At 33.7% G+C, this 13,938-nt stretch overlaps 1 protein-coding gene across 1 annotated transcript in view; it reads left to right on the forward strand.

Annotated features, from left to right (window-relative positions):
* The window catches only part of KIF6 (kinesin family member 6), a 369,189-nt gene that overhangs the window by 96,365 nt on the left and 258,886 nt on the right, over window positions 1–13,938 (forward strand). The window contains exon 7 of the mRNA XM_006926847.3: window positions 13,477–13,683. Coding sequence (XP_006926909.2) covers window positions 13,477–13,683 — 207 coding nt within the window. The remainder of the gene's footprint in view (window positions 1–13,476; window positions 13,684–13,938) is intronic.

The raw sequence follows: 13,938 nt of genomic DNA on the forward strand, positions 1-13,938 counted from the left end.
TCAGTACCTGGCATAAAGGTGGTCCGTCATTAATTAACTGTTTTGTTGAACTGAAGGTGATATTTTTGATACACTGTGCATGTTGGTGAGTACAGAGCACATTATAGAGGACTTTGACTTTAAAAAAAAATTGTGAGACTCTAGACCTTTTGGAAGAGTTTACTTTCCAAATAATCAGACTACCAATAGTGTTTTGGGGGTTTATAAATTATTTTTCCAGCATCTATTTGAGGTCTTTCTACCTAATTTTTTGCTTAAAATAATAAACATACTAGATTTTTCTGAGTTGTGCTGATATGCTTTGTAAGCTTTCAGACCTTGCATATTAACAAACTTTTAGAGTGAGCTGCATGATCTTGTGGATATGCAAAAACATTTGGGAGACTGGGTGTGAATGGAGAAAGTAGGTTTATGCTGGTTATAGGAACAGCTGTCATTGGACATGTTGTCTAATAATATGAGGATAGCACAGAAAGGAAAGAGTAGCTTTACTATTAGATTGTGTTTGTTAATAACACTAAGCCTCAATCTCCTTGTGTGGTGTTGTGTGGTGTGTGTGGGAAACAAGAAGATTTAGGTTGTAATTAGTGTTCCAGAATCATATTCCACCAGACCATTAGAGGGACATTGACTAAAGCATACTTGAAGATTTTTGTTTGAATGATACATTAGTTATATAATTAAAAAGTTTATTCCAAGATTTGTGAGCTTGGGAAGAGTAAAATATACAGCAGGCAAAATGCTTTTGGCTCTGCCCTTATTATAATATAAATAGCATCTATTATTAGGTCCCAATAGGCAACTAGGAGCCTCAGCAAAAGATGTGTTGACAATTATAATCTCTCCTCTCATCTACTGTGTATCCTTAGTAGAAGTAAAGAAACTTAAATTTTGAGCACTTATTGTATGCCGGATATTTCTCTCTCTTTCTTATATCTTATATATGAGATATATGAGAAATAATGTTTTTTAAATAGTGATTCTGTGTTATAACATTGTTTGCATTCTGTTCTCATCTAACCTGATTAGTGGTATTGCATGAACCATGCATTTTGAGATCTAAAGTATTTATTAAAGTAAGTGAAGTGATATGGTACAGTAATTATTAGAATGTTAAAAGGTGCGTACCCCATATACATGATTAGAGAAACATAATTTGGGGGGCTGTAAAATTTAGCTGTAGAGTGTCTTCGGATCTTTAAAATTCCAATTTCTGATTAAATATAGCAGAAGACAGTAATTTTTATTCTACTCCCTGTTATTGAAATTCACCAACAACAGCAAAAAAAAAATATGAAAAATAGTGGAGGAAAAAAGCCATCTTTAGCAAAACAAGGAAATAACCATAACCTCAAACCATGGGAAAAACCTGCCAAATACTATGAAATTTGAATTATGGTGAGAGAGGGTGCTGAGAGCCAACACATATATCCTCCAACCTCAGGCAGGATACAGTTTCCCCTTTAAGAAAGGGTCACAATTCTCAAACACAAATCCAATGATCTTTTGGTTAGAGTGACGAGATCTGCGAACATAGGCAAGTATAGGGGGAGTGGTATTGTACAGATATTTATTCTACGCTATAAAATGTGGACTCAAAAAAGAAACCTTAAAGACAGTGCTTTTTTGTGGTCAGTGGTCTAGGCTCATTGCCAAGAAAGATGGCCTTTGGGGAGTAGGTTCAGTGAGTTTGTAACTTAAAAAGTTTTACCATCCCATTTTTTCTTAATGCAAAAGTTTGAGGAAAGTGTATGCTTTTAAGACTAAGAACATAACAGATATAGAGTAAAAGTATTCTGAACACAAACTTAATTTGAATATTCCATCCCCCGTCCCCCAGACTACTCTTCAGGAAATAGATGGACATAAGTGACAGAAAGAAAACAGCCAAAGACCTATCTGTATATATGGAGTGTGGGGGGAATGGGGAGCAGAAGAATGCTAGGAAACATATATTTGAAGGCCGATAATATCAGGGAGCAGAGGATGTGTTATTCATAATCTTAAATATGTTACCTAAATGCATTCTTTGTTTTTAAAAATAGCTTAAAATATAGAAGGGTTCAAAAAAAGATTACAAGATAAGACAAGAAGATGAAAGCCAAACTTGAGGAGCTTATAAAAGAAATGAAAAAGAAAAAGAAAGCCATTATAGAGATGAAGATGCCATTAAAAGCAAAAAAGGAAAAGGAGGATGAAGAAAGGAAGGAGGGGAAAAAAGAGGAAGAAATGTGTTTGAAAAATAAAAATATAAAAAGTAATGAAAGTGATACTCAGGCAAAGGAGTACCAAATTATACATAATTAGAAATCGTGAAGAAAAGAAAAAAGACAACAGAAAAAGCATAGAGAGAAAGAGAAAGTTTCCTGAATTTAAATCTGCAGATGAAAAGGACACCCCGTGTCTAAGGGAAAAAATGAAAGCTCAAATCCAAGATAAAATCTATTTAAGGTACTAAATTCCAAAACTAAAGAAAGAGCCTTATGGACATACATTCAGAAAATGCAAGCCAACAATAAGTGAAAATAAGAGAGACTGTTCTCAGACTTTTCCACAGTAGCATTTGATTTAAAAGAAGACAGATAAGATAGACAACTGGAATGAGTTAATTATTGCCATTAAGGACAAAATTTAGTTATGATTCTTCAAGCAGACAAGAAAAAATGAGAAATGTTTAGGCATTTTGAGCTACATTGTTCAGAGCAAGCTTACAGGTATTGAATTTTAGGTAAAATACATGTATACTTGTTTAAAGAATCTTGTGTGACAAAATGTGTAGTGTCTTGCCTGTAACTGTGAAAGAAATATAAAAACTTTTTGCTTCTATTAGTCTTGTATAATATCTGAGAGCAGTACAGTAAGTGTAGTATATTTAATTGAGTACGTCAGTCAGGATCCAGTCAAGAAAACAAAACCACTCTGTATTTAAAACAAGAAAATCAGTGCAGATAGTTTTGATTCATAGGTGTTGGAAGAGTCTGAGAAGCCAAACCAGACAATGAAGCAGCTAAGAAGTTACCAACAACAAACAAGAAGAAGCCATTACAATGTATATAGGTCTCAGCTGGTAGGAGGTACTGGCAGGAGATTGGAGGATGTGAGGAAGGGAAAAGCCAGAGTGTTTCTCCCCTTTCCTATTTTCCCAACTGGATGCCAGCTAAACAGAGTGTTGGGGGAAATGCTGCCTTTAGGACTCTCAGCATCTCTGAAGAAAGTAGAGAAAAGGGAAGGAATGGATCACAGAGCAAAGAGGCCTAGGATTAGCCCCTGAGTAAAACCATCTCTGTAAAAAACTGATAACTCAGATCAATTGTTTTTGGGTCATTTTACAAATCTGGAATACATATGGGGGAAACTGGCAGGAAACCAATTTTGGCCATAGTTTTAAGCATAGAAGCTATTCTTCTAGCATTTCTTGCTGATAGATATTTTCATTTTTTGGCAGGCTGACTTTTGTATCTATTCCTTGTCTTGGTTTCAAGCTAGGAGAGAGGAGACAGGGGTCTTGTCAGCCACCAAACCCTTCAACAAGTATTTGATCATGCTTTGGGCATGCCATTCGGAGTCTTGCCAGTTCTAACATCAAGAGATCTTTGTGACCATAGAGAAAACTGTGGAATCTTTGAAATGTGGAGAAAATATTATTGGACTATAAAATAGAGTGAAATAATATACCTAATACTAGACATCTGTGCTTCTAGAGTTCTTCCTTCAGCATCTCTACTGTGAGTGACATTGATGTCCAAACCCAAAGATTTTGTTGAGAGCTATCACAATCAATTTGACAGGATAAACTTCTTTCATAAGAATAAAAGTTTTAAAAAATATATATATCTGAGTTCTACTTGGTGTAGTATCACTACTTGTTTCTAGTTGTCTGTATATAGAATAGTAAAGGGTATTTTCAGCTTACCTATAATCTCAAGGTAATTAGTATGTATAAAAAAGGTTTACCATAAGGATAGTTTACAAATGAACTTCTATAAATTCTTGAGAAGATCATTAGACTTTTTAGCCCCGTAATATTATTGTTCCAGTTATGTGTATGGTCAAAATTGAAAATTGTTAAGCTAAACTAAATTTTAAAAGGAACAGAAAAAAAAGATTAAACTCAACTGAAAAGAGGAAAAATATGTGCTAGATAATAGGGATAAGTTATTTATTGCCATTGAGAACTAAATTTAGCTATGCTTGTTCTTGCATAGCTAAAAAATGTTTTTAAAAAAAGGCAAGAGAACTTTTTGGATCATGTAGTTTTCATTGCTCAGAGAGCAAATCTATACTCTGATGATATGATGATATCCAGTCCAAGAATGATAAATGATAATTGAACATAGCTCTGATTAAAGATAGAGGTAAAATTCCTCCTCAATCTGCCATGTATGCTGATTTTAGCATACTTAGATTTTTATATAATTGTGTTTGATTTTGATTTGCTAAATCCTGGAGAAATGACCCATAGGGAAGCAATCTTCTGAATTCTGACATCAACAGAAGTGCCATCACTAATTCTGACATTCAGGTTTTCTAAATTTATTGTCAGCTAATAAATCTTTGAGGACATGAAAATTTTAAAAACTGTCAAATTGATTCCAGCCTTGTTAGGAGGGATATATAATAAAATATAGTAGATTATTCTTATCAGAAAGGTGAATCATAATTGCTAGAACATTCTCATTACATGTTCCAGATTATTCCAAAGCTTGCTTTTAAATTTTAAACAAAATTGGTGTGCCTAGTCTATTTTTCTCTTTTACAAAACTACTCTGACAATACGCTGAACCTAGAAATCCTGCAAGTAGGGAAAATGATTTTGATTAATTTTCTAAATGCCAGATATCTTATAAAGAGAAAAATCACAAAGGAAAATGAGCAGTTTAAGATCATTCATTTCAATAGAGGTTTATCTAATTGGGGATATTTTGTCTGCTAGGCAGTATGTTCTGAAACAACCTCAAAAAAAATCAAGGCAGTTGTTTACAGAGTCACGTGCTAAACCACTAGGTTTGGTCAGGCCTCACTTTTCCAGGCTGAGTTAAAGTATATTAAGAGCATAGTAGGCCTCCTAATCCAACTCATTTACTATGGTAAAAACTACATTAGGAATTATTTATCTAATCAGGATGGAGGGGTTAGGTAATCCTTAATTAGGGTAAGTTTTAACCTGAAACGCTAGGATATCAGCCTAGAAACCACATGGAGGTTAATATTTTCAGTCTTTGATTCAAATAGAGGAAGAGATCAGTTAGGATATCTTGGTTAGAGAGTGTTATTAAATCTAGGTTAGAGAGTAGAGTCCAATAAGAATGGCAGTGGAAAGCTGAATTCTGGATTTTCTGGCTGCTGTGGTTGGTCTTAGCTAGTTTCTTTTAAAGAGTCTCAAGTGTGTACATTATATACTCCTGTTTAGTCTAAAGGAGATTTTCTTCACCTAACCTATTCTAGATTAAAAGAAATTCATGTTGAGATATTTCATTTCAAAATAGCAGAGTAATAAAAAAAAGATTTTGGTACATAAGAATGGAATGTAAGTTAAAGATATGACAAGAAATAAACAAGTATTCAAAGGAACCTAGAAAACTTTATATGTGATATAAAGTGATTATTTGAATCATCGAAGGCTGTATTGACTATCATCATTTCTAAAGTGATGGAAAACATTTGAGATTAAAAGTAGAAAAGTTACAAAAAACATATGTAAACACAAAAACCATATTTCACTTATCAGTTCTTGCCCCTAAAATTTTCAGTCTTGAAAATGGACACGCACACATAGACAAACACAGAGCATAATGAAGTAATTTTGAAAAGTGAAAATTTTATTTTACAGGGAATCATTGTTGATCTGATGATAAGAATATGTGCAACAAAATTATAGAGCATCAGATTGCTTGTTGTACATCGGTTATAAAACCCAAAAGAAAAGATGAATAAATAGCCTTTAGGAAATGTTTATCAGTCTTACCTGATTTTTCTTGTTATAATGTTTCTTTTCAAATTCCTGTTTCAGCCTAGGAATATTTCGTGATCTGCAGAAAATTATTTTTGTGCAATGAAATTTGATATCTTTTTTGCCACATGAAATTGTTTCTAAGAGTGAGAGCTCAGCCAGTGCCAGTAAATGGCTTGAAGGACTGTGGGAGATTTTCTTCAATAGAGATATGTGGTGTTTCCTCAATTTAATGCAATATTATGTGAAATGCTCTGTGAAAGCAGCTTTAAGTACCATTCCACAACCACATTGCTGCTCCAAGCCCCTTCTATATAGAAAGTTTGAGGCTACAATTGTCTGAGAGGGTCATTGTTGGGTCACCTTTTATAATATGCACCACTCTTTACATTACACCACTCATTTTTGTCCAATGGATCACACCATCGCACCTCACTACCAACTGAAACAAATTGTCTATTAAGTGTCATAATTTTTAAAATGATGGACATTTAAAAATCCATTTGGAACAATCTGTTTTGTGGATTTTTCCAGAGTTTGGATATTAATGATCTACTATGTGCATATGTGTTAAATGGCCTTTCTGAACACAATGTCTAACATCAATTGGGAATAGTCCAGGGGAATTTGTAAAGATAAATAAATTTTGAGTAGGCTTATTTTGGGAGGAGAGAAAGGGCATACTTTTCCAGTAAGAAATACTAGGCATTATTGGACTAGAAAGAGGACATTCTAGGCAAGAGAAAAGGCAGCTGAAGATATAGAGGGTAGTGTTTAAGAGCCCTGGAATCAGGCACAAAGAATAATTGAAGACCAAAATAGATAGAGAAATTTGAGTCAATCTAGCTGTTTCAAATAATTTTAATTTTCAGAATCAAATTATATTTCAGGTACTTAAAGAGTTTGCAGATCTAGCCTCTGAATTATCTGGAGGTTTTTAGAAATTATGAAGCATTCCATAGAGATTCTAGAAAACTAAAGATAAGCAAGAGTTCCATTTGACAAATATTGTTGAATACTATTATGTTATGTCATGCTAGGGTTACAATGATGAGTAGGACACAGGTATTGCCCTCAAGGAGTTCAACGTCTAGGTGGGAGGAGGAAGGAAGTGGAGCGCCTTTGTAGAGGAGGTAACCTTCAGATGGACCTTCAATGAGAAGTAAGATTTTATTATGCTGGAGAAGAGAAAGAGGAAAACTTTCATTGACCACAGACTACAGATAGGATGAATCTGCAAGGGACCCAGTGAACCTAGGTTTTTAGACTTTTACTCCACAGATGAAAGTCATGTATTCTCAACTTTCTAAAAAAGAAAATATATTTGGAAAAAGACAAGTAAATAGTTTTGATATCAAGCCCTAAAAAAGGATCTGAAAAAGGGTTGTTAATAATGGTCAAGAAGCAATTAGGAAATAGCACTGATTCACCTGAAACTAATTTCATTCACTTTTCTAATAAGGTTAGAAAAATTCATGGGTCAGGCGAATTCAATTTATTTAATAAAGTATCTCGAAATATCCTGTGGATATAAAGAGGAATTGAAGGCATATGAAAGTACTTGGACTGAAGCCAATTGGAAAATACCCATAACTGTTACCTAACAGAATAGAAAGTAGTGGTGTCTTCATGGAATGTTGTTATTGTGCACTACTCAAAGTCCTACACATTGTATCAATGAGGATATACAAGATATTTTCATTTGTAGATAGCACAAAAGTTTAAAAAAATCAAAATCCAGAATTATCTCAACAGATTATAATGTTGAGATAAAACTAATCAAATTTAGTCATCAAATAAGTGTGTGTGTGTGTGTGTGTGTGTGTGGCAATTTCATAGTATGGGTAAAAGGCTAGGGAAAATATGGTATAATACTTTATATGCTATTTCCTGGCAACATTAGATTTAGATTGCCTAGATTCTAGTGTTCTCTGCTGTGGTTAGGCTACTTTAGAAAATATATATTCAATTCAGAATATGAGAATGCCATGTTTAAAAACATAGTTTGATAAACAGTTGAATAAGACACAGTTGAAGAAACTAGAGATAATTAGTCTTAGGGAGCATGGCAGTTTACTTCAGGGATATAGGTAGGATTAACATAATTAAATATGTCTTTTAAAGGTAGTACTCTATCTGCAAGGTGGAGAACAATTAGAAGAGACAAGAGTAAGCATGGGGAGGCTAGTAAGAAGAGAATGTAATAACCCAGGTAAGAAGTAAAGGATATTTAGAGATAGAAGTAGAGGTAAATTTAACAGTAATAGGACAGATTGGATATCCATCCATGGGACACAGATTGAGGGCACGTAATGAGGTTGCTTTGGAGGAGTATTAGGTTCAAGATGTTTTAGTAACAATTATCAGTCAAGATCCTGGACATTCTAATTTGGTGTACAGAGAAATTATAGTTGTAAACGAGAGTATGTGAGGCATCTGAATAGAGTCAATATCAAGAGTGATGGACATTTACATGACCTTTTACCATTCACGGACCACTTCAAAACTCAGTAACTCAATTGGTATTTACTATAACTCTTTGCAGCAAACAAGTTTTCTTATAGCATTTTGAAGTTATGAAAACCAAAATTACTTTATGTAAATTTGCTTAAAATTTCAACACTGATGGAAACAGATTGAAACCAAGTAATCTAGTACCAAATTCTAAGATTTTTTTTTTCTTAAAAAAATTTTTAATTATAGTTGACATACAATATTATATTAGTTTCAGGTATACAACATAGCAATTTGACATTTATGTACCTTACAAAGTGATCACTACAATAAGTCTAGTAACCATCTGTCACTGTGCAGAGTTATTATATTATTGACTATATTCCCTAGGCTGTATTGCATCCCTGTGACTTACTTTATAACTGAAAGTTTGTACTTCTTAATCCCCTTCCCCTTTTATTTCCCCCGCTCCCCTCTGGCAATCATCAGTTTGTTCCCTGTATTTATGAGTTTGTTTCCATTTCATTTGTTCATTTGTTTTGCTTTTTAGATTCCACATACAAGTGAAATCACACAGTATTTGTCTTTCCCCGATTTATTTCAGTTAGCATAATACTCTCTAGGTCCATCCATGTTGCTACAAATAGCAAAATTTCATTCGTTTCCATTGTACATATGTACCATATCTTTTTTATCCAATTGTATATTGATAGACACTTAGGTTACTTCCATATTTTGCCTGTTGTAAACAATCAAATCAAAACCACAATGAGATATCACCTCACACTTGTTGGAATGTCTATTTACAACAGTACAACAAAGAAGAAGTGATGGCAAGGATGTGAAGAAAAGTGAACTCTTGTGCATTGTTGATGGAATTGTAAATTGGTACAGCCACTTTGGAAAACAGTATGGAGATTCCTCAAAAAAACTAAAAATAGAACTACTTTATGACCTAGCAATTACACTTCTGAGTATTTATCTAAAGAAAATGAAAACACTATTTCAAAAAGATATATGCACCCCATGCTCATTGCAAATTCTAAGAATTTTGGTGTGTGATTTTTGACTACACTACAATGCCTATCCAATAAGAATCAGAGCTATGGAAGAAGAGTTCTCCAAGGAGAAGAAGTATCGTGACCATAGCTTGGGATGTGTCTATTTGGAGAGAAAAGGGACCTATAAAGGAAAAGGACACAATAGTTGGGATGAAAGTAACAGGAGAGTGTTTGACTCTAGAAACCAGGGAGCTTCTAAAATAAGAGAATGGCCAGCATTCTTAGGTGTTGCCAGGAGGATCAGGATGCGCAGTGCTGAGAACAGATCAATTTTACTGCACATCTGCCTTTTTCTCATTATTTATTCTCATTTCATACATTTTGTTTTTAGCTCCTGAACTAGATTATAAATTCCTTGAAGGCAAGATCCATGTCTTATTTTCCTTCTAGTCTCTGTACTGCCTAACACAGAGCTGTATACATAGAATGATATGAAATGTGAAAGCTATCTGCATGGGGATGATTAATCATCACTAGAATTTTTCCAGAGGCACAGTCTTTAGTGCCAAGAGCACATTTGTTTAAAATGTGCGCTTAAATTTGAATGAATCTGCCTAAATGGTGCCATCTGTTCTTAGGCAGTTTCAGAAATGTTTTAATACAATTTTACCTTTAAAAGGACAAACGTAGGGGCATGCCTATGAGACATAAAGATGTCCTAAAATAAACACAGAACAGACACCCGCACATTCAATCACACTTACACAGATACACATAAAGAATGTTTTTTGAGGTTTAAGAAAATTTTAGCTAAGAGGACACCAACTACTACTTCATGCAGAAAATATTTATGAGAAGTTACAAAATTGTAGGCATGGACTCCTACAGTATATTACGGCATTTTAATTACAGACTCCAGAAGTACAATTTTATTTTATGTAAATCTCACATTCCTTTGAAATGGGTACACTCTTCCAATATTCACTAATTGCCCACATTTTACTGTGATTTCAGTATATCAATTTAGAAGCCGAAGACAGCTGTTGGGGACAGTCTCCATGTTTTTTGTTTATATCGATTGTCAATTTGACTTTCATTATAGCACTGTAGGATTTATTGTTGTGTGAATGTAACAGTGAAATGAAACCCATGTTTAAGTTCTGCAAATAACTTACAGTCACTTCCAAAACACCTCAACTAGGTTCTAAATTTGAGTTTGCGGTTTTACATGCACAGTTATTTGCTGATCCACTTTAGCATGCAAAATCACACACTGGCTGGGTGGGTATAGTTATTGTGGCAACAAGTAATGGGTCAAATTTTCAGCCTGTTTAACTCACTAGCTACATCATCATCACCAAACCTGTGCCAGTACTTTAACATCTGTGTACGTTGCTAGTTGGCGTAAATCAACGATGATGTGTATCAAGAATTTATATTTACAGACAGAATTTCTGGTAGAAATCGTTTCCAAGCATGTTACCCTATCTGCGTACATGTGCATCCATATGGAGAGTCTTTGGTTAAATCCCACTTTACAAAAGTGTAGATCAGAACACATTTACTCACATGAACATTCATTTGGAATATTTTTAGATAATTTTTATTTTTAGAAGTTGTGGATATCAGGATTGACTTCTGATAGTTTTTAAATAAAAGAAATGGGATGGTACAGGTAAAGTTGAAGTCCCCTTGTTGACTTTTCACTTCCATTCTTCACAAAGGCAACCTCTGTCATTAGCTTGTTATATCCTTCTAGTCCATATTTTTATTCTTTTAGTGACCTAAGTTATAGCATCATGAAAAAATATTGTTAGATCATATATTACTTTTTTAATTATATAAGTTCTATCATAGTGTTTATATATAATTCTTTAACTTGCTAGTTTTCCTCAGCTTTCTATTTTCTATGTCAATCTATCCAAAAGTTGCTTCCTTTTAACTTTTTTACAGTTTGAAATATCACAGTTTATTTATCTTTTCCACCAGTGATGCCTATTTAGGTTGTACATCAATTTCTTGTTATCTCAAACAGTTTTTCAGTGAATGTCCATCTCCATCTCTCTCTCCATGTCTATGTCCATCTCTCCTCCTTTCTCCTCCCCTCCCTCCCCCACACCTCTCCCCCTCTCTCTCCCCACACCGCTGTACCTGTCCTAGATTTCTCTCTAGGAAATTTATCTTGTAGTTTATTGCTAGGTTGTGGGTTATAGGCATTTGCGATTTCACCACATATTGTCAAATTGCTCTCAAAAACAGTTCTTAATTCGTATTCATACCAGCAGTATGTAAAGGTTCCCATTTCCTTATATTCTTACAAATACTTTCGTTGAATTTTATTTTTAAAATTTTTGCCAGTCTGATAGATATGAATGAAATAGTCCATTGCTATGGCCTGATTATTTGTGATTTTTGAATATTTTTTTCCTAATACTTATTGACCATTTTTAGGCTTCCTATATATCGGTTGCCTGTTCATATCCTTTGTTCATTTTTTTCTTAGTTGTTTGTCTTTTTCTTATTGATTGTGAGTGTTCTTTATTTCAAATATTAATCTTTTGTTAGCCATATGTATTGCAAACATCTCTCCCAGTCTTTTACCTTTGTGGTACATTTTAACATATGGAAGTTCTTTAATTTTGGATTATTTGGTCAAATATTTTAAATCAATTTATTTATTTATTTTTTATTTCTTATCATAAAATAGCCATTACTGCCTTGGGTTGATTACAATATAATTTCCTTATATTAATGTTAAAGTTGTGTTATTTTACGCAGAACTCTAATACATTCTGAAATTTGTGTGTATATTCGTGTGAGAAAGCAATCTAAATTTATATTTTTCAAGATAGATAGCTAGTTATTCCAGTACCATTTATTGATTAGTCCATCCTTTCTCCACTGTGATGTGATATCACCTCCATCCTATAGAGATACTAAATGAGCACAAAATGTTTCACTGATCTAGTTATCTGTTCCTACACCAGCACCACACTGTTTTAACTACTGTGGCATTATGATATACCTTGATAAATAGCAGGACGTATCCCCCTTCCTTGTTCTTCTTTCACATTATTATTTTTTGTTATTTTTCAATATTTGCTCTTCTATCTGATATTTAGAATCAATGTGTTTGTTTTGCTCCACATACAAAACCTGTAGCATTTTTATTTCAACTACATTAAATAGTTTAATATAGAGAAATTAACATATAGATTAATTTTGAGTTTTCTCATCCATGAAATGGTATTTTAATATCTAGTACATCATTTATTCAGATTTTCTTTATTCTTTAATATAATTTTGTCATTTTCTCTACAAATTACACATATTTTATGAGATTAATCCCATATTATCTCATCGTCTTTGTTGCCATTATGAATAACATTTCCTGATTAATTGTTGCTGGATTATTAGAACTTCATTGATTTCTAATGTTGATCTTGCATCCAGCAACCCTGCTAAACTTTTTAGTTCTTAACATTTTATAGGTGCTCTTGCATTTTCTATGTAGACCACCATGTTTTCTGTATATAATGACACTTTAATTTCTTCTTCTCCTATCACTATACCTTGTATTTCTTTTTCTTATTTATTACATTGCCTTTGGTTCAGTGTTAAGTAGTAGCAATGATATTGGGCACCTTTGTCTGTGGGTTGTGTTTACAGTTGTATAATGAATTTTCTCAAATGCATTCATTCTCAGTCCTTTTTCCCATGATAGTCATATTAAGCATTTTTAATATAGCTAGCCAAAGGTAAGGTGTGAATTGTGGTCATATAATGAAATAAAATTATTGCATTGGTGAGAGGACCCAAGTGTTACCTCATTCAAACTCTTTTCTCATTTTCTGAATTAACCTATCCACATCTGTTATACATTCAAGATGTAATACATTGAAAATAATTCACTTTCAGAATCTCAGCTACAGGATTTTTTTTTTCTCCATTTGACAAAGTTAGCTTCATGGGAAATGTCTTATCATTGGAAACTTAAATTTATATTTGTTGATATTCTTCAAAACTTCTCATTGCTCACATTATTTTTGTTTTGAAATTTCTTTTTTGTAGACTCCTATGAACCAAGCTTCAACCCGTTCCCACTGCATTTTCACTATTCATTTATCAAGCAAAGAACCAGGATCTGCCACTGTCCGACATGCCAAACTTCATTTGGTTGACCTGGCTGGTTCAGAGCGAGTTGCAAAGACTGGAGTAGGAGGCCTGCTTTTAACAGAGGCCAAATATATCAACTTGTCACTACATTACTTAGAACAGGTAAAATGGACAGAATGGGATGTCAACCATACCTACCATTGCTTGCCCGTGTATTTTTTTTCTTATGGTGACATTGGTTAACGAAATCCAGTAAATTTCAGGTGTACAATTTAACAGTAAGGCATATATATTGCATTGTGTGTTCCCCTCCCATAGTAAGATGTCTTTCTGTCACCACATATTTGACCCCTTTTACCCCATCTACCTCCCCGCTACCCTCTGGTAACCACTAGTCTATTGTCCATGTCCATGAGT

This window comes from Pteropus alecto, unplaced genomic scaffold (assembly GCF_000325575.1).
Source record: "Pteropus alecto unplaced genomic scaffold, ASM32557v1 scaffold7, whole genome shotgun sequence".
NCBI classification, from domain to species: Eukaryota; Metazoa; Chordata; class Mammalia; order Chiroptera; family Pteropodidae; genus Pteropus; species Pteropus alecto.